The 24,470-nt window shown below is 35.2% G+C and overlaps 2 protein-coding genes across 6 annotated transcripts in view; one reads left to right on the top strand and one right to left on the bottom strand.

Moving 5' to 3' along the window:
- Positions 1-1,912: 1,912 nt before the first annotated feature.
- On the top strand, positions 1,913-3,389 carry LOC115974038 (receptor-like protein 19). Its single transcript, XM_031094263.1, has 2 exons — positions 1,913-1,988; positions 3,025-3,389. The coding sequence occupies exons 1-2, from the start codon at positions 1,913-1,915 to the stop codon at positions 3,387-3,389; spliced, it is 441 nt and encodes a 146-aa protein (XP_030950123.1).
- A 7,760-nt stretch (positions 3,390-11,149) lies between these two features.
- Positions 11,150-24,470, bottom strand: part of LOC115977541 (DExH-box ATP-dependent RNA helicase DExH7, chloroplastic-like) — a 38,855-nt gene continuing 25,534 nt past the window's right edge. For 4 of the 5 annotated variants that reach the window (XM_031099439.1, XM_031099440.1, XM_031099441.1 and 1 more), the window contains exons 23-34: positions 24,317-24,406; positions 24,179-24,235; positions 22,904-22,987; positions 22,248-22,346; positions 22,017-22,157; positions 21,585-21,655; positions 20,580-20,649; positions 19,745-19,837; positions 17,107-17,319; positions 15,684-15,776; positions 13,296-13,418; positions 11,150-11,867 (exon numbers count right to left, since the gene is read on the bottom strand). In XM_031099439.1, coding sequence (XP_030955299.1) covers positions 11,787-11,867; positions 13,296-13,418; positions 15,684-15,776; positions 17,107-17,319; positions 19,745-19,837; positions 20,580-20,649; positions 21,585-21,655; positions 22,017-22,157; positions 22,248-22,346; positions 22,904-22,987; positions 24,179-24,235; positions 24,317-24,406 — 1,215 coding nt within the window. In that variant the 3' untranslated portion in view covers positions 11,150-11,786. Of the gene's footprint in view, positions 11,868-13,295; positions 13,419-15,683; positions 15,777-16,224; positions 16,298-17,106; positions 17,320-19,744; positions 19,838-20,579; positions 20,650-21,584; positions 21,656-22,016; positions 22,158-22,247; positions 22,347-22,903; positions 22,988-24,178; positions 24,236-24,316; positions 24,407-24,470 lie in introns of those variants that run through there. The other variant, XM_031099443.1, reaches the window with a different exon arrangement.

Genomic DNA, 24,470 nt, shown 5'->3' with positions numbered 1-24,470 from the left:
ATGATAAAGCCTTGAGTTAGGTAATGATCATTTCTTGACACATAAAGTGCTGAATCACACAAAGATTGAGATAGAGAGAAACTTAGAAACAGGAAAGAAAAAGTTATAGAGTACACAAAATTAATTGTGTTCTTAGCTAGATTAGCAATTATGATTGAGGATGTGGTCCCATTCATGCATACAACAATAATAGGACTTAAATAATATTAACTCCAACTTCAATCTGATTGATAATTGAAATTTATGCCTGGTTTGGTTTTGAAGAGTCATAAATGTAGAAGTTATACCTAAGAAAATGGTGGTAAATTGCACAGTTACTTAGCAAAAGTGCTTGCAATCTCTTGTGAAAGATAATCAAAATATGTTGTAAAGGTAATAACATAGAGCTTCAAATGATTTCTTTATTTTTCTTAAGTGATTGGTAAAACTTGAGAGCTAACAATTGTGAAATTCTAGGGTTTGAGGTAACGTGGGTATGAAATAATGACTTTTTCAGCTGATATGCAATCTTTTGCTTTGTTTTATTTTCTGTATTTAATTGAAGGAATTCAATTGTGAAATATCTAAATAGCATCCTGCACTTACCAAAGCTAGGATTGTATTTGCTTTCTTGTTTGTAGAATTGGTTTCTATTATAGTTACCAAATTTTTATTGCAAATTTTACTTATAGCTTCAGGAATTTGTTTCAACAGGCCTACTTATGTGATCATTTTTTAGCTTTTTCAGGTTGAGTAGCTCATTAAAGATGAAAGCATAATGGCATTGTATGAATTGTTGGACCATTTTTGTGAATCAATCCTCGTAAATCTTTCTTATATCTGAAAGCACAAGTATGGGACTACAACATCCTCTTTCTAAAGTCACCCCTCCCCACCCTCTTCTTGTTTTTTTTTTCCCTATTTTCTAAGTTCCTGTGATCTAAAACAATGATCTTTTATTGTAATTTTCCAACCTCAGGGACCATCCGAATGATATTAATGAAGTAGTTTCAAGTCTTATATATGCCTCTTGCACTATAGTTTAAAGAAGATTTTTGTTTTCAAATCTTTAGAGATCAAGAAATATATTGGTGTTTCATAGGTCATTATTGTGTAAACATGCTCAACTTATGATAATTCTAAAGTGTAATTCTTGGGGGTCATGTAGACTTGTTTATACGATAGTGTAAAGTGAGTTTGTTGTACTATTCACTAGTCCAAGCCAACGTAATATCTATTGCCAGTTCCTATCAATGTCGAAAACGAGTAACTATCTCTCCAGTTTTAATGGCTATTTTTGTGACGTTGACAACTGCGTCATTAGGACGTCCCTGAAACTTCATACTTTTGGTTTGAGGTTTTATAGTTATTGCTATTGGTTGCTAGTAAGTACCATGTCTAAGTATTGGCAAAATATTTGTGTTGTGCATTAAAGAACCAATTCATTGTATTCCTATTTATGTGCTATATTTTATTGTACAGGATGATGACCGTGCATGCAAGTTCTTCAAGTGGTTAGACACCAGCATTTGTTGTACGCGTGGTGCAGCCACAACACCTATAGTTATAGCCAAATTCAAGTGATTAGAGCATGCGGTGAAAGTTGCTAATGAAGAGTTGAAGCAAGCACACGCCTTGACAGACGCAGCATTGAAAAGAGAGCGAGTTGCAAAACAAAAGGTTGAAAGAGCCAAGACTACACGCATGATTTCTGAAGAGAAAGCAAAGAAGTTTAAGATAGTTCTAGTAGTCTTATGGGTCATGTTTGTAGTATTGCTTATCTTGTCTACTGGGTTTGGGGAAGTCGAAATCAGACAAAGATGTTTGCCATAATGGGATGTGTATGTATGTAATAATACAGACTTGTATTATTACATTTGTTTTGTATATTAATCGTACAACTTATTTTGTATTGCAAGTAACAATTTATGATATGTATGAAGTTGTACTTCTGTTATATGTGGAGACATTTGATGGAGATAATGTTAATGGCCAAGTTGATGGAGATTGTAAGTTTTGTTGTTATATATATATGTGTGTATGTATATATATTATATTTATTTATCTATTTACACTTTGCCAGCAATTGATAGTTAGGGTTCTTGGTGCCTTTTATAAAAAATTGAGGGTAGATTTTTTTTTTCTTAAATTCCTAGTAGATTACTGTTACAATCTTGAAATCTTTTGAGTTTATCTCTTGTTCATATAAGATTGGAGTCTATTCAGAAGACCCCTGTAAGTTTGAAATCTAATGTTGCAATACTGATGAGTTTCACATATAAGGATATATACAAATTCATAAATTAAAGGTATTACAATCATGTCAGATACATGGGGATAAAATGACAACAGAATTTATAAGATTACCATGGGCACGGGTGTATGGCATCACTTACTCATATCCCTTTTCCCCTTGGCTTAAAAAAGCTCAAAAAAGAAATCCATAAAGGAAGTTTTGGAGATAACAGTTCAAGTCCCTCAACTCTAATTGTCAGGGCAGTGAATTCAATCAAAGCCTTAAAGGTTTCACAAGGTCAAAGCAACTGGCTTTAGGACTAAATAGGCTGGAAATGTCAACCCCAACATCATATTGGTTTACAGATCATCCGTTGAGGATGCAACAAAAAGGGTCATCAAACTAAAAGAACAGGTGCTTAAAGCAAACCTTCACATCAGATTTTAATTTTCACCCCATGTCTGCACCTAAGTGGAAGGATCTTCAACCATGGGGCAAGTTCTTTGGCAGTGACCATATCTAAATTAGACAGTGCATATCACACATAATTGAAGGTTAACTAAATTAATTCATGACATGCCTCTTTCCTTACAGGAACTTTATTAAAGACTTCTACTCTCTATAATGAATTACCTTTTCCCTCAATTCCTTACAAGAACTTTTTTTTTTTAATTAGGAAGTTGCAAATGCACCCAATGGGTCTTGAACCCATAACCTCACTCTCTACCTAGTACTTATAAGGGAGGAGGTGCCAGTTGAGTGAGAGCTCAGTGGCATTTTTTTATGTAAATTATTCATTATAATATTAGCAAATAAACACCACAACAAGCTAGAAGGTGTGCTACCCTCAAGTTTAAGCCAATTGACTAAGCTCCGAGTCCTCGACTTGTCTATAAACAAGAATATCACAGGAAGAATTCCTGAAGAGCTTTGCAACTTGACAAAGCTAGAAGTGTTGAAGTTGGCAAGAAACTATCATTATGGATCACTTCCACCAGCTATAGGTAACCTTTCCTCACTCACTAATTTAAACTTGGGCACCAACACTCTTGGTGGTGCAATACCTAGTGAATTAGGCCACCTTCAAAATTTGAAGGAACTTGATCTTACTATTAACAATTTTTCTGGCACAATTCCTCCATCAATATACAACACTTCATCTCTAGTTTCTTAGGCCTTAGCTTTAAACAACCTATGGGGTGAAATTCCTGGGGATATTGGGATTAGATTGCCAAATCTTTTACTTTTCAACTTCTGCATTAATAAGTTCACAGACAAAATTCCATGGTATCTGCACAATCTAACCAACATAAAGGTCATATGCATGGCAGACAACTTTCTGGAAGAGACAATACCACTAGGCCTACGAAATCTCCCATTCCTTGAAATGTACAATATTGGTTTTACTAAGATTGTCAGTAATGACGATCTTAGTTTCATTACTTCTTTGAAAAATAGCACTCATCTCAGCTTCCTTGCAATTGATGGCAACCATTTTGAGGGTGTGATTCCATAATCAATAGGCAATCTTTCTAATAGAAGACCATTACAAAGGAACTTTAAAATAACACAATCTAGGGAAAATTAGATGTTACATTACTTAACACTATTTTTAATTACTACTAGAATAAAAATAGTATCTAACAGCTACATACACACCCATGATAAGCATAGTTTTTGCCAATATTTTTATTTTTATTTTTTTTAAAAAGAGCAATAGGTACATATGGAAAATCCAATTACTACAACACCATTAAAAGCAACCCCTATCAAAACAATCCTCTTTCCTTCACCAAAGCTCGGGGTGCAATTTGTACTATTTCTGTAGTCACTGCAGCTAGAACTCCTTACAATGACTATGTGCTACAAACATGTGCCTAGCATCTTGGTTTCCTATGAAGAAGAAGGAGCTAAACATATGAAGGGGATCATCCGGTTGCATTCCAGGAAGACTCAACACCATGTCCATAACTGCTTGAATCTCAATAGTTGCTGCGGAAGCAAATGGTGTACGAGTACTTAAACTTCTACTTTCAACAATAACATCTGAGATGTTCTTCAAAGAGTTGGACATTGCTTACACAATTGAATGCTTTTTTCTTGGTTTCTTATGAATTCCCCTGAAAAGGTAGACATTGCTTGTCAAGCTTTTTCCCTTATTCATTCCCGGTCCTGTCCTCGACAATGATTGGCCTTCAACCTCCATTGGGTCAACATCCGCAAAGGGTTAATATTGGGGGTTAACAAATTCTTTGCTACTAGTGAAGTCTCCAGACCCTTCGGTGCTTTCCTTTGGTATTTGACCACTTGGGGTCCATGCATTTTTCCCCGTTGCAACCATGCCTTTAAACATGATTTCCATGGAAGCAATATTCGACAAACCTTTCCTGTGAATGGTTGTTGCTTGGGGACATGCCTACATGTGTACAACCAATAGTTACGGCACAATATAGTTGTAGACAATTGAGGTTATCACAATTATGTAAAGTCAACTAACCTTAAGATTTCGGTCCCACCACTCATCAGTGCCTTAATCCTCCCAGTGGTGGGCCCGAAAGCTTAAGGTATCAGTGCCTCAATCCTCTCAGTGTCAGGATCATAACCCAACCCAGTCTCACACTCAACAAGCTGCTTCCATACCTTGCAAGATTTTCTCAGATGATCCCATTTGTTTTTAAACTGCAGGTGAGACACCACTTTGCCCATTTCACTCAACTACTTAATCACTGCATCAGCCCCTTCCTTTCTAAAAGATCCTCCACTCCTCTTGCCTTTTATGACTTGAGCAGCACACAAATCACAAAAAGTTTTTAGTTCCATTGGATCTTTCCACTCAGTTCTCACATCATTACCAAAGTCCTTCGATTTCCCCTTTACCATTTTTTTCTACAACGGAATTCTATACTCATTGAGGCATTTCAACAAACAGTTCGTATGCATATCATAATCGGTTATATGGTCACATGAAAAATGCAAATTAAACTCACATTGTCCAAATACAAACAAAAGCAATAAGAGAAACACACAAACTTACACGAAGGAGAGAGAAACCCACAGATTAATTTCACTAAAAACACAAAAACCACACACAAAAGTTGAACACAATTGATCCTTAAATGGAGAACACAACTTACAGATAAATGTAGAACACCAACACATCAAAGAGTATGTGAAGTTAGACACAACTTACAGATAAATGCAGCATCTCTTGCCACAGTGGCGGCAACAACGTCTCAAGCGGAGAGAAGGTGAGCTCAAGCGAAGGAAGAACAGAGGGGATCGGGTTCGTCTGTTTCACTTAATGGTATTACTGTGTTTCCTTTATTTTGATGGTTTATTAGTTGGTGGGTAGGTGCAATTCATTGAAAATGAAGAGGACGGAGCATTCATGCACAGTGAAGACATCTCTGGCATAGCAGTTGAGAGAAAGAAGAACACCGTTCTAAGAAATTAGTCGTTGGAGATGAGAATCCAACGCACTGTTTTGTGAGAAATCATCTGCATTTGTTGTTTCGTGGGTCATGATGAGTGTAATAACAAAGCGCACCGTTCAAAACCATTGTAGCAACGCATTTCTCCAAGAGTTGTGAGTCATGTACAATACACGCATGCCTAGTTTTATTTAAACGGTGCGTTCAGCCAAAAATTTTTGCATTTTTTCTGAAGTCGTGGGCGTTTATCTTGGAGAGCATTGGAGCCATGGGTCCCTCAGTTTAAAACACCAAATGTAGACGTGGGTAATTTTCAGTGCAATCCAAACTCATACTCAAGGATCATTATTAGAAAGTTTGTAAACGAGTCAAACTCTATTGAATATTGAATGTTTGATTTTGGTTAAATAACAAAAGTAAAATGTTTAAGTCAACTTGAGCTCGAACCAGGTTTACAAATAATGTTCAAACTCAAGCTCAATTAAAAAAAATAAAAAAAAAAATCTATAATAGCTTGAGCTCGGTTTTGGCCCAGCTTGATTCATTAATTAAATTGCTCAATATCAAGTTCAAATTTGAACTCAATATCAAATACATGAGGTTGAGCTCAAAAACATGTAATCAAAGTTTTAATCTTAATAATAATAAAAAAGCTTAATAAAAAAGGATAATACACTAATTAAAAAATGAAATTTTCTTCCATGTGTGAAAAATGAGAAATTTCAAAGAGAGAGGATCTAGATTATTTACTTGCGTACACACATAGCCATGAGGTGAGATGAAAGGGTTAACAATAGGTGAGGATTGTGATGATGGTTGTGCAAAGAAAGAGAGAGCTTAGTGATGTTTGAAGTTTGAACAATTGAAAAGAGAGAGAAGTGGTAGTGTGAGAATATTTGAAGAACCAAGCTTCTTGAGGAAGCCTTGTTGAAGTTCTTGAGGTAGAGAGATGCTTGTTATTTGTGTAAAATGATATTTGAATTAAAATGCAGTGTAGAAAGCCAAAAATTGAAAGAGGAAAGGGGAAAATGACATATCATTTGGTTTGTTTTATATCGAATCTTAATGTTCACGAGCATTTTTTTTCCCTTGAACTTGGCTCGTTTATTAAACAAGTTTGAAAATAAAGGTTCAAGCTATGTTTGTTTAAAAATAAATAATCTTTGTATTTACCCAAGCCCTAATTGTTCATGAATTGCTCAATTGAGTCAGTTCATTTATAGCCCTTGCTTGTTTATAGCTTTAGGAATCGAGTGTTTGGATTGTATAGTAGTGCATGAATTAGAGCATATACTACCAATTCAATTAAAAAGTTTAATTTTAGTCCCTCAAATATTTAGTAAAAGATGGCAATTTAGTCATTTCATTAATTTTCATAATTAATGATAGAATTTCAACTTATGGCATGATATTTGCTCTTTATCATTGGTTTTTGGTGTAGATGAATTCAAACAACAAATCTCTTAATCAAAAACAAAAGATTTTACTAATTGAGCTAAAGTTTGATAATAATTTTGTCTCCCATTCAATTGTCCTTCCTTCCATTCTCATTCATGTCATACATGACAATCTCGCATTTTTATAATTTTCTTTTTGGCATTTTTTGCCAAAAAGCATAATTTTAGGAAAAATGCATCCTGCCAAACTTCTTTAGTTATGTATCACTTTTTTTGGAACTCAAGTTTGTCAAACTCGAGTTCCAAGTGAAACTAGTTCCAAACATTATGGGCTCACGTGACAATCTAATCAAATATAAAACTTGAAACTCGAGTTCCAAAAAAAGTGATACATACCTAAATAAGTTTGGTAAATTGCGTCTCTCTTAAAATTTTTCCTTAAATTATGCTATTTGGCAAAATTAGCCTCTTTTTTTTTTCTCCTCTTTTCTTCCTTTCTTCTCTAGCCTCTCAGGCCGCCACCTCTCTCATAAGCATCCCATACCATACTCACTTGCTTCATAGTGGTGAGGCTCATTGGCTAAGGGCAAATGGGATGGTCCATTGCGATCTCCCTATGGATCTGGTCTTTAATGACCTATGGGCCATATATTCTCACTCAGGCCTTGACACCCAATAACCCGTTGCACACCTCAATTACCCAGGTCTCTTGCCGTTTCATTGAAGTTTGAAATATTATAAAACTCGTTGAGGGTAAAGGGGACTTAAACATGATGTTTACATGAGAAATAACCAGTTACAAAACCGGTTGACAATAAATCAAGCAAGAAAATCAACACTTTTTTGAGACCTATTGTAGATTTGTTTAGAAATTGAACTTGATTCAGTGACTATTACTGAACTCATTAAATCAAGCAAGAGCATGAACACCTTTTACTTTTAGAGACCTATGGATGAGTGTAGGTACCTAATATGGAGGCTTGTGTAATCCAAGCCTCACCACATTTACAAAGAGGCCAATGGTTGCGGGGATGTTCTTACCAAGAGAAGATTAAAAATTTGATACATGACTGCAATCTCATTGCATTAGCAAAGTTATAGCAATATAACTTTTTAACACTACTAAATATAGGATCTCATTTCCCTTTGAAATCGAGAGGGTTCAGTACACGGTGAGGATTTTTTTTTAAATGATCAACGCTCAAAAACGTGCCACGTCATTTAAAATGTTAACACAAACTTAACTGGGGTTAGACACTTAAAACTAAAGGCTTGTTTAACTCAACTGGACAAACTCTTTCTCAAATCTAAATATTTCAAACTCTCTTTCTCAAATCAACAGAAAATGTTTGCTTCCCATGCAAATGGGTATCGCATCTACAAACCTTCTCCCTCGCTCTCAGATCGGCAGTGTTGTGGATTCAATGGTTTGCTCTCTTTCTCTCTCTCTATCAGATCGGTGGCTTGGTTTTGTTCCATGGAGATCGGCGATGCTATGGTGGTGGGTTTGGTATGGGTATTTTGCGTGGTGGGTCTATGGTGGTCTGTGGTGGTGCTGGTTTACTGGGTCTATGATTTTTTTTTTTTGGCGGTGGGTTTACCAGTGGTGGTGGTGTGTAGTGCAGCGGTGGTGGACTGGGGTTGCTGGGGTTTTCCTTTTTTTCTTTGATTTTTTGTTGTGGGTATTGTGGCTGATTTGTGGGTAGCCTATGGTGGTTGCTTTTGATTTGTGGCTGATTTTTTGTTGTGGGATGTGTGGATTTAATGGTGGTGGTGGTGGGGATGGGTTCGCTGTGGTGGAGATGGCTATGGTTTTTGGTCAAATTTGGGTTCCATAGGTCGGATTTGGGTGGTTTGGATCAGATTCTCACTCTCATGAGGTATACACTAGATTTGAGAACATGAGAAAAAGAATTTGAAATATTTTTGTCCAGTTGAGTTAAACAAGCCTTTAGTTAACATTTTAAATGACGTGGCACGTTTTTGAGCGTTGATCATTAAAAAAAATTCCTCACCATGTACTGGACCCTCTCCATTTCACTTTTGAAATGGAGAGGATCCGGATCCCTAAATATATTGGTAGAGCCAAAGCCAAAGCCAAATAATTTGGCCCCACTACTTTTATTAGCTGTGCATGGTTGCTTAAAGGTAAAATATATATATATATATATATATATATTGTAGGGTTCACACTAGTTTAAATATTTTATTAATTTCCTTTCTTTTCCTTTTTTTCCCTTATTTTTTTCTCTTCCTTTTCAGTTCATCCCGTGCTCTCTCTCTCTCTCTCTCTCTCTCTCTCTCTCACCGACCTAGCTCGCCCATCACCAATCTCGCCTAGCCCAGCCACCACAGACCCACATCGCCGATCGCCCATCTTCCTCCATTCGCCGTTCTCTTCCAAGCCGCAAGCCGCAAGCCGCCGCCGCCGCCGCTGCCGCCCATCTCTCTTTGCTGTGATTGGGTTTTTTTGTATGTTTTTATATGAGGTTGGAGGCTGTGGTGGTTGATTTTAGCTATGGTAGTGGTGGTGGTGGATGATTTTGGCTTTTACCTGGTTTTGTGGATTTTAGCTATGGGTTTTGCGGTTTATGGTTGTGGCAGTGGGTTGTGGTTGTGATGGTTGGTTGTCATGGCTAGTGGTTGTGGTGACTGGTGGTGATGGGGTTGTGGTTTTGTTTTTGTTTTTTTTGTTTTGAAGATCTCATGCACAGTATTTTGATTTGAAGATAAAGAGAGTGACCAGAAAAAAATCAAGCTCAGTTTATCAATCCACATTCTGATTACACCAAAAAAAGGAAGAAAAGATAACAATCTGTTTAACTTTATTGAGGAATTGATCCCCAAACTCAAATTTTTAGTTTATTTTATTTTCCATGTTATTTATTGTTAATTTTAGCAGTAGTGATATTGTAGTAGGACAAAAAATTACCAGGTTGGATGGTAATCACACTCACACACACGTGAACAACAGACAGAAAAACCCAACACCATCTATCTAACCTTAAAAAACATTATGCACTGTCGAATCTAATCTCCAAAAAAAAAAAAAAAAAAAAAAAAAAAAAAACAGACGCACGCACGCACTTTACACAAAACAGTCAAAACACGAAGTAAAAAAGACAAGCACATAGATTCACCTCTCAGAAAAAGAGAGAAATCCCATCTTCTCCAAGATCGAGTACATATATATATATATATATATATATATGTAAGGATCCAGTACATCTCGTTATACAGAGAAACACGGTTGAGAGTTTGAGAGACTAATAATATTGTTGCAAGTTTGTTTGTTCTCAACCGTGATTACTCTGTATAAAAATATGTATTGGACCCGATTGAGTGAGACACACCTTAGCTTTCTTTTCTTTCATGGTCATATGCCAAAAGAAGAGGTATGCTGCAGCGCCGTACAGAAGAAAAGAAGGGTTTAGATAGATAGTGTGTGCCTTTAGGCAAAAGATAAGTATTTATAAGCCCTGGGTTTTCTTGCGTAGTTGCCTAGGTTTCTACTAGGAACACCTTATTTGTTTACCATTGGATATTCTCATCTAACGGTGATCACGATAATGGGCCTTGATTTGGGAATTTTGTTTTTAGGTGGGTTCTTTCAATCAATCATGGCCGTTCAAAATTTTATAAGATAGAGGAAAAATAAAATAATAATAATAATAAGAGAAAATTTGTGTACGCAACCTTTGTGTTAACAGTAGTGAGGTGAGTTGCGAATGTGATCGATCGTGAATGGTAAAGAAGCACAAACTTGTGACGGAAGAAAAACTCAAAAAGGGGATTGTTTTTTTTGTCTATACCATCAATTTGTTGATAATTTTTTTTTCTTTTTTGGATTCGCGTAAGTAATTAGCTTTGATTTTTTTACTATTATTTCTCTCTCTAACCAAGCTCTCTTTCTCTCTCTTATAGAGATAAATGCTTAATTGATTCATGAAAAATAGTAAGTAATATTTTAATATAAAAAAATTCATAAATAATAGCTTATTTATTAGTATATTTTTGTTCATCTAGATGACGAATACATCTTAAGATAATGAAAGACAACAGATAACTACCACTAACAATCCAAAAATAAGGATAGCAATAATCAGCCAATCTCATGCTTCAAATTGATCTCATCCTAAATAATAGGAATTCTTTTTGATCAAATAGATCTAACAGATAGCAGATGGAATTCTCAGCAACTTGAAAATTTCAGTTCCTGCGTGTCTTCAAATGCATCATCCACGGCTTTGAAACATAATATATTTTTTTTTTTTGGGTAAATTACAATATACTGAATTTAGTGTTTAGATTTTATAAGATGAGAACAAAACCCAATACCCAAGTCAAATCAAGTGCAAATCCTTGATTATATCCATATGGAGTACATTGTTTAAGCCAAATGTTGCATCAATGACCTTATAAGTGTTCTCTTTCAGTGGAACTTCCTTATGAGTAAAGGAACTAGTCCTCCGGTATATGAACTGCCAAGCCTGTTGGTCATTTGCACTATAGACGCGGATGGGCGGATGGGCAACATGCTTACATTGTAAGCATTTATCTCCAAAACATTGGTTGAGTTCATGTTCAGTTTTTTTAAGGCAGCAGCTAGTAACAACGTAATGCTAAGGGGCACACATGGAGCAAAAGTGTGTGCCTCCTCATGAACTGCAAGACTACCTGTATGGTATCCTTTCTTTGGGCCAGCCATAATTTGGAGAAAAGACATGCTCTAATTTTCCTTAATTACTTCAGCGGGGGTTTTTCTTCCTCTACCAAGAAGTGTATTATAGACTTGACCACCTCATTATCGACAATAGTGGCATCCTGAGAAATAAAGAAAACATTATGCATCCTTCCAGGGTTGAATGCAGTCGCATGAAATGATAAAACAAGTACGAGAAACAATGAGATTGTATTACATGGCCAAGTATCAGCTCGAAAAAGAAAATTTAATTGATCAAGAATAAGAATTCACATAATCAAAGTCTAAGAAATGTAAGAATTCCCTGTCTGTTGGCTAGGCTTAAAATGATGCACACTTGCAAAGATGTATTAATAAATTGTAAATTCAAAAGTTTTTGTTAAGATATTGAAGCCCAGAGATCAGAGGCAGATAAATTTTAGGGCATTCAGGGAAAAACTTAATTTTTCTTTTTTCTTTTTTGATAAGTGAGGGAAAAACTTAATTTGACTTGGGGGATAGACAACCTATGCTTCATGGGTAGCATTAGGCTTAAGTCAGCCTACAAGCCTTCCCAAGTAAATTGTATTAGAGATGAGTGAAAAGTTAGCAAGCTTGAGTGGCCTCAGTTTTAGGGCCTAGCATGTACTATGAATTGGGCATGTATAGATACTGCTAACAGAGCAGCTGAGAGGTCTTGTATCCATGAATTAAGGAATGGCAAAAAGAGCATTCTGTCTCACCTAAGGAATTACAAATAAAGTGATTGTAAATTGTATTGTTGACATTGACTGAGCCCATTGGGAAAGATTTAATGATGAGGTCAAGGACAAGCATGATGGAGCAGTAACTAGTTTGAGAACATCATTTTTAAGGAGAGATGAATTTTCTAATAGATGAAGCTTTCAGATCTTATATATATATAATGCATTAATTGTGGATGAATTTGCTTCACATATAAGAATGCTTTCTTATAGTTTATCTTGTTAGAGTTGAGCAATCATGTTTATGCTTGGCCTGCTGATGCTATAGCAGGCTGCAGTCATAAATGTTGGTCACTGGCTTGCAGCCCCATAACAGGTACCTGCACAAGCTAGAATTAATTTCCACTCCTTAGTATTCATGTCTTGAGGTTCAGTACTTTGACCCTAGCAAAGTCAAAACCTTAGTATTTTCTAGTCATTCTGTGGAACCCTGCCTATGTTTAAGAACGTTACCATCCACACCATTTATGGTGCAAGATTCCAATGTTGTAAGAGAAAATCATCCAGATGGTTAGACTCAGCATAGGACTGACTTTGAGGAGATCCAGAAAGAGACAATGATGTTTATTAATGGTGGACTAAATGCATGCTGATTACCCTGACATAATGAATATTTTCTTTGCTGAATATAGGACAGATGGCAATTGTTCTAAGGATAGATTGTACCAGTCAGAAATAAGCATGTTCTCACAGGTTGAAAATAACATCAAAGTATACAAATTTGAAGCAAAATGAATAGTACATCTCGCTTTCTAATTAGCTCCTTCAAAATCGAATGTTAATAAATTGGAGCAAAATAAATGGTACCTCTGGCTTTCGAATTAGCTTCTTCAAAATTGAATGAAGAGTTAATCGTAGTTCCTTGAACAGAACTGCAATTTGGGCTGCTGCAGTCAGTTTTAACCATCCATCTATGATGACCAGTCCAGTCTGCATTAGAAAATCAAAATACTGTTGCAAAAGGAAGATGGCTAATGAAAAACAAAGGAGCACCAGATAATATTTAGCATTCGAAATTTCAAATGCCATCTGTCTTCCAGTCTGGTTTGTTTGTTTGTTTTTTTTTTTTTTGAAGAGCAGTCAGTTAACATAATAAGAATGAACATAATTTATTGGAAAGCCAATGCAAGATTTAAGAGGTACAGCCAGGATTTCCAAATTATGAAAACCAAAATGGGGTTTGAATGCAGTATCTTCTTTGTTGGTCCCTTTTTTTGGTTCCGGGGGGGGGGACTAACGCATTACAACCAGAACAATTGAACAGTAAATTAAAAGATCAGGAAAACAAAGGAATATGACCTAGGGGTCAGCACCTAGGGTTGGCTGGAGTCAACACCAAGCCAAAGAAACCAAAAAGCTTTTTTTATTCATCAAATCATCATCTCCCTTGCAAAGAGTACAATAGTTTGCTTCTAAAAGATTACTAAACCCTACTTCTAGTTGGCATAGGAAACCCTGAAAAACAAAATATTGTACTCTTTTCAAGGGAGATGATGATTTAATGAATTAAAAAATAGCCTTTTGGTTCCAAATATTAAATAGTAATAGCCTAATAAATTTCTGAGTTAAAACATTAAAATACAATTGACTTGCAAACATAAATAATACTAAACTAAAATAAGTTTTTTTTTTTTTTCTCCGCAGCAGGGACCATGGCAGCTCTGCCTCTGAAAATAAACACCTACTTGGTAGTCGAAACTGATGCAGCCATATTGGCTAATGCTTTCAAGAGAATCCAGTCCAAGTAATTCTAAGAAGGGGGTTTCTGTGATTTTTCATCCAGTCCAAGTAATTCTAAGAAGGGGGTTTCTGTGATTTTTCAACTGCTGGATCCTTGGAGAAAGAATGGCCACTTCAATGATTAGTGGGCAGATTAGTTATGCAACATAAACTAAATATCAGTCATTAAATTCCAATTCTGATCTCCCAGCTTCTTTTTCAAGGATTCAATATTAGCTGCCCCTGAATATTCTGGTCTTGGATTGGTAAAAAGGTTTTTTTTATTTTATTTTATTTTTTATTATTAATAAATTCTTTTGGAATAATGGAATCTTACTTTAAATTAGTGGGGGGGGGGGAATACCATGACCTCACCCTCCAACCTTGTTTTTGGAAGGAGGAGATGCCCTTTTTTTCCTTTTTATTTTTTAGACAAAGAAATTCATTAAAGAAAACTGCAAAAGGGTTGCAAACCACAAATCGACCAGTGATGAAAGCCATGACACTATTACTGTGCATGGTCAACGGTCGACTACCTAGACATCCCATTCGACTGACTGCTGACCATAAACAACCAACATGAACTGCCCATAAGCCAAAAAAGACCACCATTGACAATCATCGATCACCACTGATCAACATTAGACCCAAGATAAACCCCGTGATCAAACCCACTGGTGGCATCACGATCAACTTCCTGTCTTGTGATTGAATTTGTTGGTGTATTGTGTGCTTAATACACATTGTTATCCACTTTTTGATAAGCTACATTTTTGAATTAGATGCCTTAACCTCCAACAGCAAAAGTGATGCCAGGCCAAGTCAGATCAAGTAAATCAATTTCACCACAACTCTCCTTTACCATCCAGGATTCTCAAATGCCTCATTCTCATCTTTACTAAGCTTAGTGTTTAAATCCATTCAGTGTCCACTGGTTTAGCTCCCAACATACTTGTCTCCACAGGAATGTCACAGGCTTCATATATGGAAAAGAAACACCCTGCTTTGATCTTCTGCCTCAATGAACTCTAGCTCAAATGGCACTTCCTCTTTTCTCAATAATGGGATTGATGGTAAGGTTGTGGGTTCAGGACTCCTGGGTTGCATGTGTAACTTACTGATAAAAAGAAACTATGGCATTACACAAAAATAAATTTTCAAATCTTTTTAACAAGAAGGGCATTGATTTACATCATGCTCCAGCCTGAAGGGAGTGTACAGAGAGTTCTGCATTAGTGAGGGTAATATTGTAAATTTACCATTTAAGTAAAAAAATATATAGACGAGCCAAACACAATTTGTGGTAGTCTCCACAAATCTTCCTTTCCCTTACTACAGTTCATAACAAAGACTAAATGAAATTAACATACACTATGACCATCTTGTTAGACAAGGAGCACTTATTTTGAAATAATTAGCAGTAACTTCACTTTCAGATGCACACGCATTTATTGCAGGGTGAAATAAAAAAGATACCTGATGCTGAATGTGAATGGAGCCACCGAACAGCAAAATAGAGTAAGGAGAGATGACAGAAGTATCTCGAAGAAAAACTTTGTTGGTTTCAACCTGATAAAAGAAAAATCAGAATGAAATTCCAAACCTAATGAAAAAATAGAGTGAATACTTAGGAAAAAATTAAAAGAACTAGTGGAGCAAACAGTGGTTAAACAAATATTATCCCCAAGGCATAATTGGAAGTCACCACTCAATATGATGAGTGTTGAGTTATATTGTAATTGCATCATCTTATGATGACTTCAATAGCAAAAAGAATCTTATGGAATTTTAATTTACTCTTGTACACAGACAAGACAATTCTGATATAAATTTATTTTGCTACTACATAGCGCAAATGAACATCTATTTCCTGTTCTGAGTATATCATTTCCCATCAGTCTTTCTTTTGTTGGAAACCATCCATCCTAAAAGCTTAAGCTATTAGGAAGAGGCTGAATGTAAATCAAGCACACACTATCAGAACACCCCCCCCCCCTCCCTCCCTCCCTCCCTCCCTCTTCCCCTCTCTTTCCCTTCTTCTCTCTGTTCTCTGTGCAAGCTAGCCCAATAATCAAGGATCAAATGTGGACCTTGCACATGCAAAACAAAAACAGAGACAAATATCAAGACGGAAATTGAAACAAGTGCTTTCAGGATTCAAACGATACCTGTTATGACATCTTAAGATTGAAAACAAAAAATTAGAATTATAGGGAACTTGTATTTTCACAATCCTAGAGCTAAAGATAAACTATTGTTTTCTCTTGCTAAGCAATCAATTCCAACAAAACAAGTGATTTGCATAAGCATACAATACAGAAAGCTCATCCAAAAAAGGATAACTTAAAACTTGGTTAGGCACCCAGACTACTGTGTTTGTTCTTTCCAGCACATAACTTTATTTTAGATTAGTTTATTCTTAAATCAAGAATGACAGGAATATACACAACTTTATTTTCATTGCAGAGTGAAAAAAAATGATGTTATTAGTTATCCAGGACTAACACAACTATTTTTTCACCTTTTGTTATTAAAATAAATAAAATCCAAGTTTTTGGAAGAACATTGTTCTTAGTTGAAGGTACCAATTCCTGCTTGTTTGATGCATCTAATGAAGAAATTCTGAACCAATTTGAATCATAGAAGGCTAACTCAACAATTAAAGGGAATTTCAATTTTGGGGACAGCGTAGATACATAAAATCTAAACGTCATTTTAAAATATTATTGTTGGATATTAATTGGATTATGTTTAACAGCCATAATTTGATCAAAACTAATTAAGAGACATAAAAATGTATGTTAATAGCAGTATTAAAGCAACACATCATTGAACCAATATTAGGACAAGGACATGACAGGTAGAAACAAGAATGGATCCATGGGATAAAAGTGCAAACCTTTTCAAGGTAAACAAGGAAGGGATACTGAAATGCTTTCAAGTTACTGTTGATAGAAGAAGGGTGTATGCTAACTTCTCTCCTTCCATCGTACCAAACAGAACGACCCTGTTTTACAGGACCAACAGACTGTTTAAGGCTGCCAAGAGCAACTCCAGCAATGCCTTGTTCAGTGGCTGCCACATTGGGATATAAGCCTGCACATAGTATAGCCTGCAAGGGTACTTCAAAAATCTTTGTTTAGAATAAAAGGAAAATGCTATACAGGTCAGTTCAAATTTAGACATGAGACTTATAAAAAAAAGAAAAAAAATTAGACATGAGATACAACCACTTGATTTTCATGATTATAGAGAATAGTCGACTACAAGCAAATTCCAAATACATGATCCATCAAAGAGGCAAGCTGACACGCACGTAATTAACCATAAACAGTTGTTTCCTCAGATTCCATGATAATAAATGCAAAACATTATTAATTTAAGATGGAAATGGAAAGCAAAGCCAAGACACAAAATGTTGACAGCAATAAGTTTATAGAAACTTGGTCCATGAGCATTGGCCCTGGTGATAAAGGGGATGTGTGAAGTTTTGTCATGCATTCAGTTTGATTCTTGCCTTGCATAATAATGTCCATAGAAATTTAAATGAATTCAATGGGAGTTCAGCCATTTGAAGCCTTCATCTCAACTACTGAAATCCATTTAAAATGAAAGATAATTATATCATTCTGCTGTCTAGCGATGAAATTGTTTTGACTGCATTCCCATTGGTTGCATATGGACAAAAGCAAGGATTTAGCATACCTTGAAATGACAAACTGATTACAAAATACATGCATATCTTTTACAACCATGCATCCCTTGGTACAACATACAAAAAATTGTGGAGTTTCAAGAAAAAAAGAGCACATTTAAATAGGGTATAGTCCTAAAGAAAGCATCAAAGCTTAGTCAAGGCAACAGAAGGTGGATACCAAGTTACCAACAACAAATACAATCCCAACACAAAGTGCAAATGAATGGTATTGAAAATGTCTTCTGGTATTGCCGAAAAAGTTGCAAAGTAGCATACACAATCTACCCTATATAATGATCTAGCATATAGTCCTAGATGTGAAGAATATATATATTTTGCTACTGGGCATGGGCATAAACTGCTTAGCCCGTTAGGGTGAATGCCCCTAAATTACCCAACAACTAGTTCTAGTGGGTGGGGTCAGTGCACTTAAATTTTAGTAGCTAGAGGCAAGTCCAAAGAGCTCTTCTTTAGAAAGGTTCCCTACATTATCGAAAAAAAAGAAGAAGCTATATATATATATATATATTTTCAGTTGCCCCTATGCTATTAGATTTTTTTTTTTTTTGGAAAAGCAAGGAGGCAACACAAGTACATACTCACAGGCACAGCCCAAAGGAATCCAACCAAGGGATACAAGCAAAGGATAAAAACGATCACCACTATAAGGAATCCACCAAAACGACAGCACCTATTGGATTCCACCAAAATCCAAAGGATAAAACTTACACAAAAAGAAATCCTTCTTGTCAAAGCCAATTTTCATTCAAAACAACACTTTTCATGCCAAACCATACATGACCTAGGACTTAAATAGGACCAACTTCGAACAACCCTCCAAGTATAGGTAATCTGACTTTCATTTTCAAGACAAAAACATTTGATAAATTAAAGGATTGATCAAATATTCAAACGCAAGACCCGTTAACAGAAGTAAAAGCAAGAGAATTCAAGATTCACTATTTTAGGAGTGCATTCTGAAAGTGTAGACACTAGTGTAAAATGGTCATAAATTCCTCTAGGAAACTCCAAACAGTAACAGTTTGATGTATTATAAACTAGAGAGTAGAGACAGAGCCTTGCAATGGTATATATGGCTTGTTGGCTAATATCATTCCAAAACTAATTTTGAAACAACCCTAAAAATCCCCTTCAACTTCTTTGAACTTAGTGTGGTTGAATTATCAAGGACCAGTGTGATTGGTCTTACCATTTACCTAGCTTCTAGAGAGTTGTCTTTTAATGTGTCCTAGACTTTTTCCTTAAGCTCTGTTGTCACCCTACCTATTAGTTAAAAACTACCAAAAACGATGTACAGTCTTTTTTTTTTTTTGATAAGTAAGAAGAGAAATAAAAGAAAAGCAAGAGAAATACAAAGAGATCACGGTAGTGAACAAAGGAAAAAAAGGAACAAAAAGACAGAGGCAGCCCCTAATCTATTCTAATAGATGAAAGAAAATCCAAAAGGGTAGAACAATCTGAGAAACCCCAACATCGAGACCAGTCAAAGAGGGTCTGCTGGCACAACTCTAATAACTGAACCACAGGGTCCGATGTACAGTCTAAATGAGGCTACTGGGAAATATATACTCTTGGGCAGTCAAGCTCTTCTATTTTTGTTCATGTTTTCTCTTGCCAATCTGTCTCATCCAGTGGAGAGAACAACCTTGAAAAATTAGTGTGTGTTCTTTATTCATAGACAAATGTATCACTTTTTTTTAATATATGTAAAAGACAAATGTATAGCTCCACTTTATACAAGATAAGTCATTGCATGAAGCAAAAATAACTGAATGCTTTCAGTATCCAAAAGGAGAAATTTCATCTAAATACAACTGACCTTTACAACAGATGAATGATGTGAATACTTATTGAATGGTTGCGATGCATCAGAAAACCAACTGCCAAGATTCTCTTTCTTTCTTCTATCAATCTGAACCATAAAAGCATAGAAATTTTCAATTTCATACACAAAGCATTGAAGATTGAAATTTAACGTAGAAATTTCCATTGGGGCAACACTTCAGAAAGGAAATTCAAAAAGATTATTTTAATATGTAATTCAATTAAATCATAACAATCCAAACTAAATAGAAAGAAAAACAACTTTGCATTTTCCAAAAACTCAGGTGACAGCATGCAATCTTCTATGCATCTTTATCACTCATAAGTAATATTTGAAAATAAAATAGGATTGCAGAAGATAGATAAATACTTTTTCGAAAATGAGAGACCATAAGATAGTTGTGCGGCTTGTGCTTGTGCCCTGGCATCAATTGGTAGTGAATGCCCCATTATCAAGTTGATTTTACTCCTATATATGTAATTAACTTTGGAAAGGTGAATGCCATATTAGTCCTTTTCAAAGCATCAGCCACAGTTGCACATAATTACAGACTTCATATGACCAATACTGATTGAACAATTATTAGTTTATTAGGGAAAAAAGAAAAAAAGCCCAGGATAATACAGATCTGAAAGTAATATTAAAGTGCAAATGAACTCTATCAAAAAAGTGGCATAAATATCAATTATGCATTTTTTGATAGGTAATAATAATTTTATTGAAAAGAGACTACTTAGAGGAAGAATACATGAAGTAGCCTAAAGAATTACAATTGGAAATAATGACATAAAATATCAATTATCCATTACTGAAAAAAAAGGCAATGTACCTGATATTTTTTTGGAGAGTTGATTAGGCCAATGTCTGCTAGCAATGATCCAAATTGTATTCTCGTGTCTCTAAACAAATATTTCAACAACAAAAAAAAAAAAATGAGAAGAGTTGTGGTATAAAAAACAAGACAAAATAGTACCGTGCCAGCATGCTCTAAACACAGGTATGATATAGACTTAGTTGTTCTTTGGAATGATTCTGTCAACAGAAATTGTCAGGCTTTTACTTCTGATGATATGAAGAAAGGAAATGGCTTATGCAACTGCCTTTCAGGAAAAATATTGGATATATATATATATATATATAAATTTTTGATAGGTAACGTAAGATATTATTATTAATACAGCCAACCCGAGTACATTGGGGATGTACTATGGGGGCACAAATCAGGAACCAAAATTACAATGATCAAGTAAAACAAGAAGGGGAAAAAAAAAAGGATATTGTAATCAAATCTTAAATAGGTTTGATTTGTTACACTGAACAGTAAAGGCAACCTAAGTGAAACCCACCATCAGAAATATGTATTTGTATGACAGGTGTTTTTTTCTTCACTAGGTGGTGTGCCAAGTAGGTTTGCAGGTTGTAAGTTGAGAACCGAATATTCTATCACGGCACATGCAAATTTGCAACGATATCATCATGCAGAAGCCAATGAGTCATGTTCATATTGACATAAGCAATATTGTAGTGAAGAAACCAATGTGACCAAATGCACATGCATCTGCATATTCTAGGTCTTACCCAGGAAGAAGCATATTATTCTTTTTAAACAAGTTATTCTTTTGTAGAAACCACAAACTATCACTTGGACCTCAGCAAATACAAGATACAATTAGCTTGGTCACTAGAAGTATATGATTCTTTACTGGACAAGGCAATATAAATAATTTTTTCAAAATAGGTTGCTCAGATTATGTGACAAGAAATATAGAAACACAGTAACATAACAATTAATTCATACAAAAATTACAAAAAATCTAGAAAAAAGCAGCTATACCTTATCATGTACATAACCGAACCGCTTAAAAAATATGAACTGCAAAAATGTTGAGCAGCTTTAACTCCTTTCTGCAAGAACCATGTTTATCATATCAGCAAACATTGTGATTCAAGACTACAAAACGTCATAATATTTAATCATGCCAATTATATATGTTACAACACTGAGAAAAACAACAGGGGGTCTTCAATACTAAAATCATGGCTTATTTGATAGGCAAAAATGCATGTCAAGAAGGAGGGAGTATCTACCATTCTCATGGAAAGCATAAAGTAGTCTACAATTTGAATTTAAGGCAAACTGGAAAAAGCAAATTGGAACTTCAAACTGGTATTACACCGGTGCTGATTGAGTAACATGTATGACTGCAACAGAGTGGTTTTTGGCCACCAAACAAAGCAAATAGAGGTAAGGCAAACACCCACTAACCTCAAGCAGAATCTTCTCCCATTTCCTATAAGCGGTCATCATTAAAAGGTGGTCAGATTGCCTATCAACATCAATTAGATCACTAGGACCATCAACCTTATCAGTCAAAAGTGCCAATTTTGCTCTTTCAACATTTTGCCCCTGGAAATCAAAACAGTCATACATACTTCAAATTCTTGTTTCAGAAAAGTTAAGCAGCAATTAAAATTCTTGCAACATTAATAGACAGACCTCATCTTTTGGATACACAAATGGAGATTTGTAGCTCAAAAATGCTGAAATTGAGAGAATGGGCGATAAGCAACCAAATATTGCTCCATATAGCATCATCTGCAGTTTCAAAGGAGAACAGTATCAAAATTCTACCAGGGTACACAACAGTCTTTCATGAAGAAAAGTGAAAATATCTGTTTTTGTGTTTTTCTGTGCGTGAGAGAGAGAGAGATAGAATCATTAAAAAAGGGAATGCTGAAGAGTAAAACCAAAATAAATAGGTGAGGCTCAACATGTGAGATTTTAAATGGGAAATAGAGCGGAGGAGATAGAGATCAAACTCAGGACCTCTTACTCTAATATCATGTTAAATTACCGATTCTCCCAAAAGATTAAGCTATTGGAAAATGATAAATTTAATCATTTAACCACATAATTTTGAGAAAACTTATTTTGAAAATGGGAAGAACATTTCTTGAATAAATTATAGTTTCGGGTAAGAACATAAACATTTAGGAGAAAAATACATCAATAATGTAATAGGAAAATTTCACATAGCTTCAAAATCAAGAAAAGCATAGAGTCCCAAAGAATTATGTTAACAAAAAATTTCCTAATACCTCAGTAAATTAATTTTCTATAGAGTAAAGAATAAATTATTATTTGATGCACACCTTCCCAATTAAAACATCAACAGGGAGTTTTGCCAAATGATGCCCAAGAGGTGTCAACTCTTCATCACCTTCAAGTGCCCCAACCTAAAAAGAGTCCAGTTGTATGGTATAATGTTACGCAGCAAAAAATAAATTCTTATTGGTATAAAAATAAATAAGAATTTAATGACTAGTTAAGTAATAACAACCATAACACTATAGAGTATTTTCACAATATGCATTATTATTATTATTTTTTCAAGAGAAATAACATATGTAGAAACTAGTAAAGCTTCTTTTTTGCACTTTTTATTGCAAATATTTTTAGTAATAAAAAATTTATAAAGACAAAGGAGATGGTTCATGTACATCATAAGTGTACACATAACACTCCTAGAAAATACACACCCTAATCATTTATGTGTGAAAAGAAGGGAAATAAATCCACAACCAAATTCATATAATCATATCACTTGTGCCTATGGTTCAAGACCACTCAAATGTTGATCTCAATAATCCAGAATTCAGTTCCACCGCAGTTTGTTCTACATCACTGAATGTTTGATTGCCCTTTAACCCCATACAGTCCACATTAACAGAAGAACTTCCACGCTTGGCATATCAGCTTCACCAGCAAGCAAGTGCATCAGTGACCCTCCTAGACATCACCCATTGTACCCCAAACATAGCAAAAATAAAGGTCCATAACTCCTGAGCAACCGCACAATGGATTAGCAAATGGTCCACTCTTTTATTATTACATCTACACATGCAGCACCAATTTACCAGGTTGAAACCTCTTTTGATTAAATTGTGTTTGACGTTGCCCAAAGTCGTTGCCCATACCAAAAAAGTGACTTTCTTAGGTACTTTGGTGCACCATACATTATTCCATGGGAATCTTGCATAATAGTAACCACAAAGAGCCTCATTATAAGATTTAACATGAAATTTTCAACTACCCTTCCATCTCCACCCCATTAGATCACTTTCAATTTGAATTTTGTACAATGGATGGGGGATTTCTTGTAATTCTTTAGTTAATTTTATAGATCACTGAAGTCTTCAGTTGTAACCTTTAGGATTCTCTTCCTTTAGAGAATTCCGTTTATTTTATTAATAAAATTCTTTAAAACTTTTTTTTTTTTTAATTTTAAAAAAGTAATGATAATTATGGTCTTTAATTCAACAATCCCAATAAGTTCTATTAACATGAATCAGGCTCGCTGATTGTTTCCGATATTATCCATACATTTAAAAGTAAATCATAACCATCACTTTCAGAAGCAAAACTACCTCATATAACAACGAAATTGCTGAGGTAATAGCCTCCTCCCTAGGAGGTTCTAAAGCCTGAAACAGAAGTTAAAAATAAAAACAGTTAGACAGTTCCATCAAATTAAACATCTGAAGTTAAAAAATTGTGTTACTTACCTCAGATAAAAGAGGCTTTACATAACCCAGAGCAAGTAACTTAATCTGTAAACACAACTCTACTAGTGGCATCCGAAGCATCTCAGGAACCTTGGGAAAAAAAGATGGTAAAGGAGTCCTTTAATTAACAGAATTGGAGTGAAAAGCACAAGAT

The sequence above is a fragment of the Quercus lobata genome, chromosome 2 (assembly GCF_001633185.2).
Source record: "Quercus lobata isolate SW786 chromosome 2, ValleyOak3.0 Primary Assembly, whole genome shotgun sequence".
Classification (NCBI taxonomy): domain Eukaryota; kingdom Viridiplantae; phylum Streptophyta; class Magnoliopsida; order Fagales; family Fagaceae; genus Quercus; species Quercus lobata.
The sequence above is the reverse complement of the archived record's forward strand: the minus strand, read 5'-3'. Positions and strand labels throughout refer to the sequence as shown.

Excerpts from the sequence above, each read along its gene's own strand:
- LOC115974038 (XM_031094263.1), top strand. The coding sequence starts at position 1,913 with ATGTATGAAGTTGTACTTCTGTTATATGTGGAGACATTTGATGGAGAT. Across the intron at positions 1,989-3,024 it reads TGGCCAAGTTGATGGAGATT|CAAATAAACACCACAACAAG; the intron begins GTAAGTTTTGTT and ends TTATAATATTAG.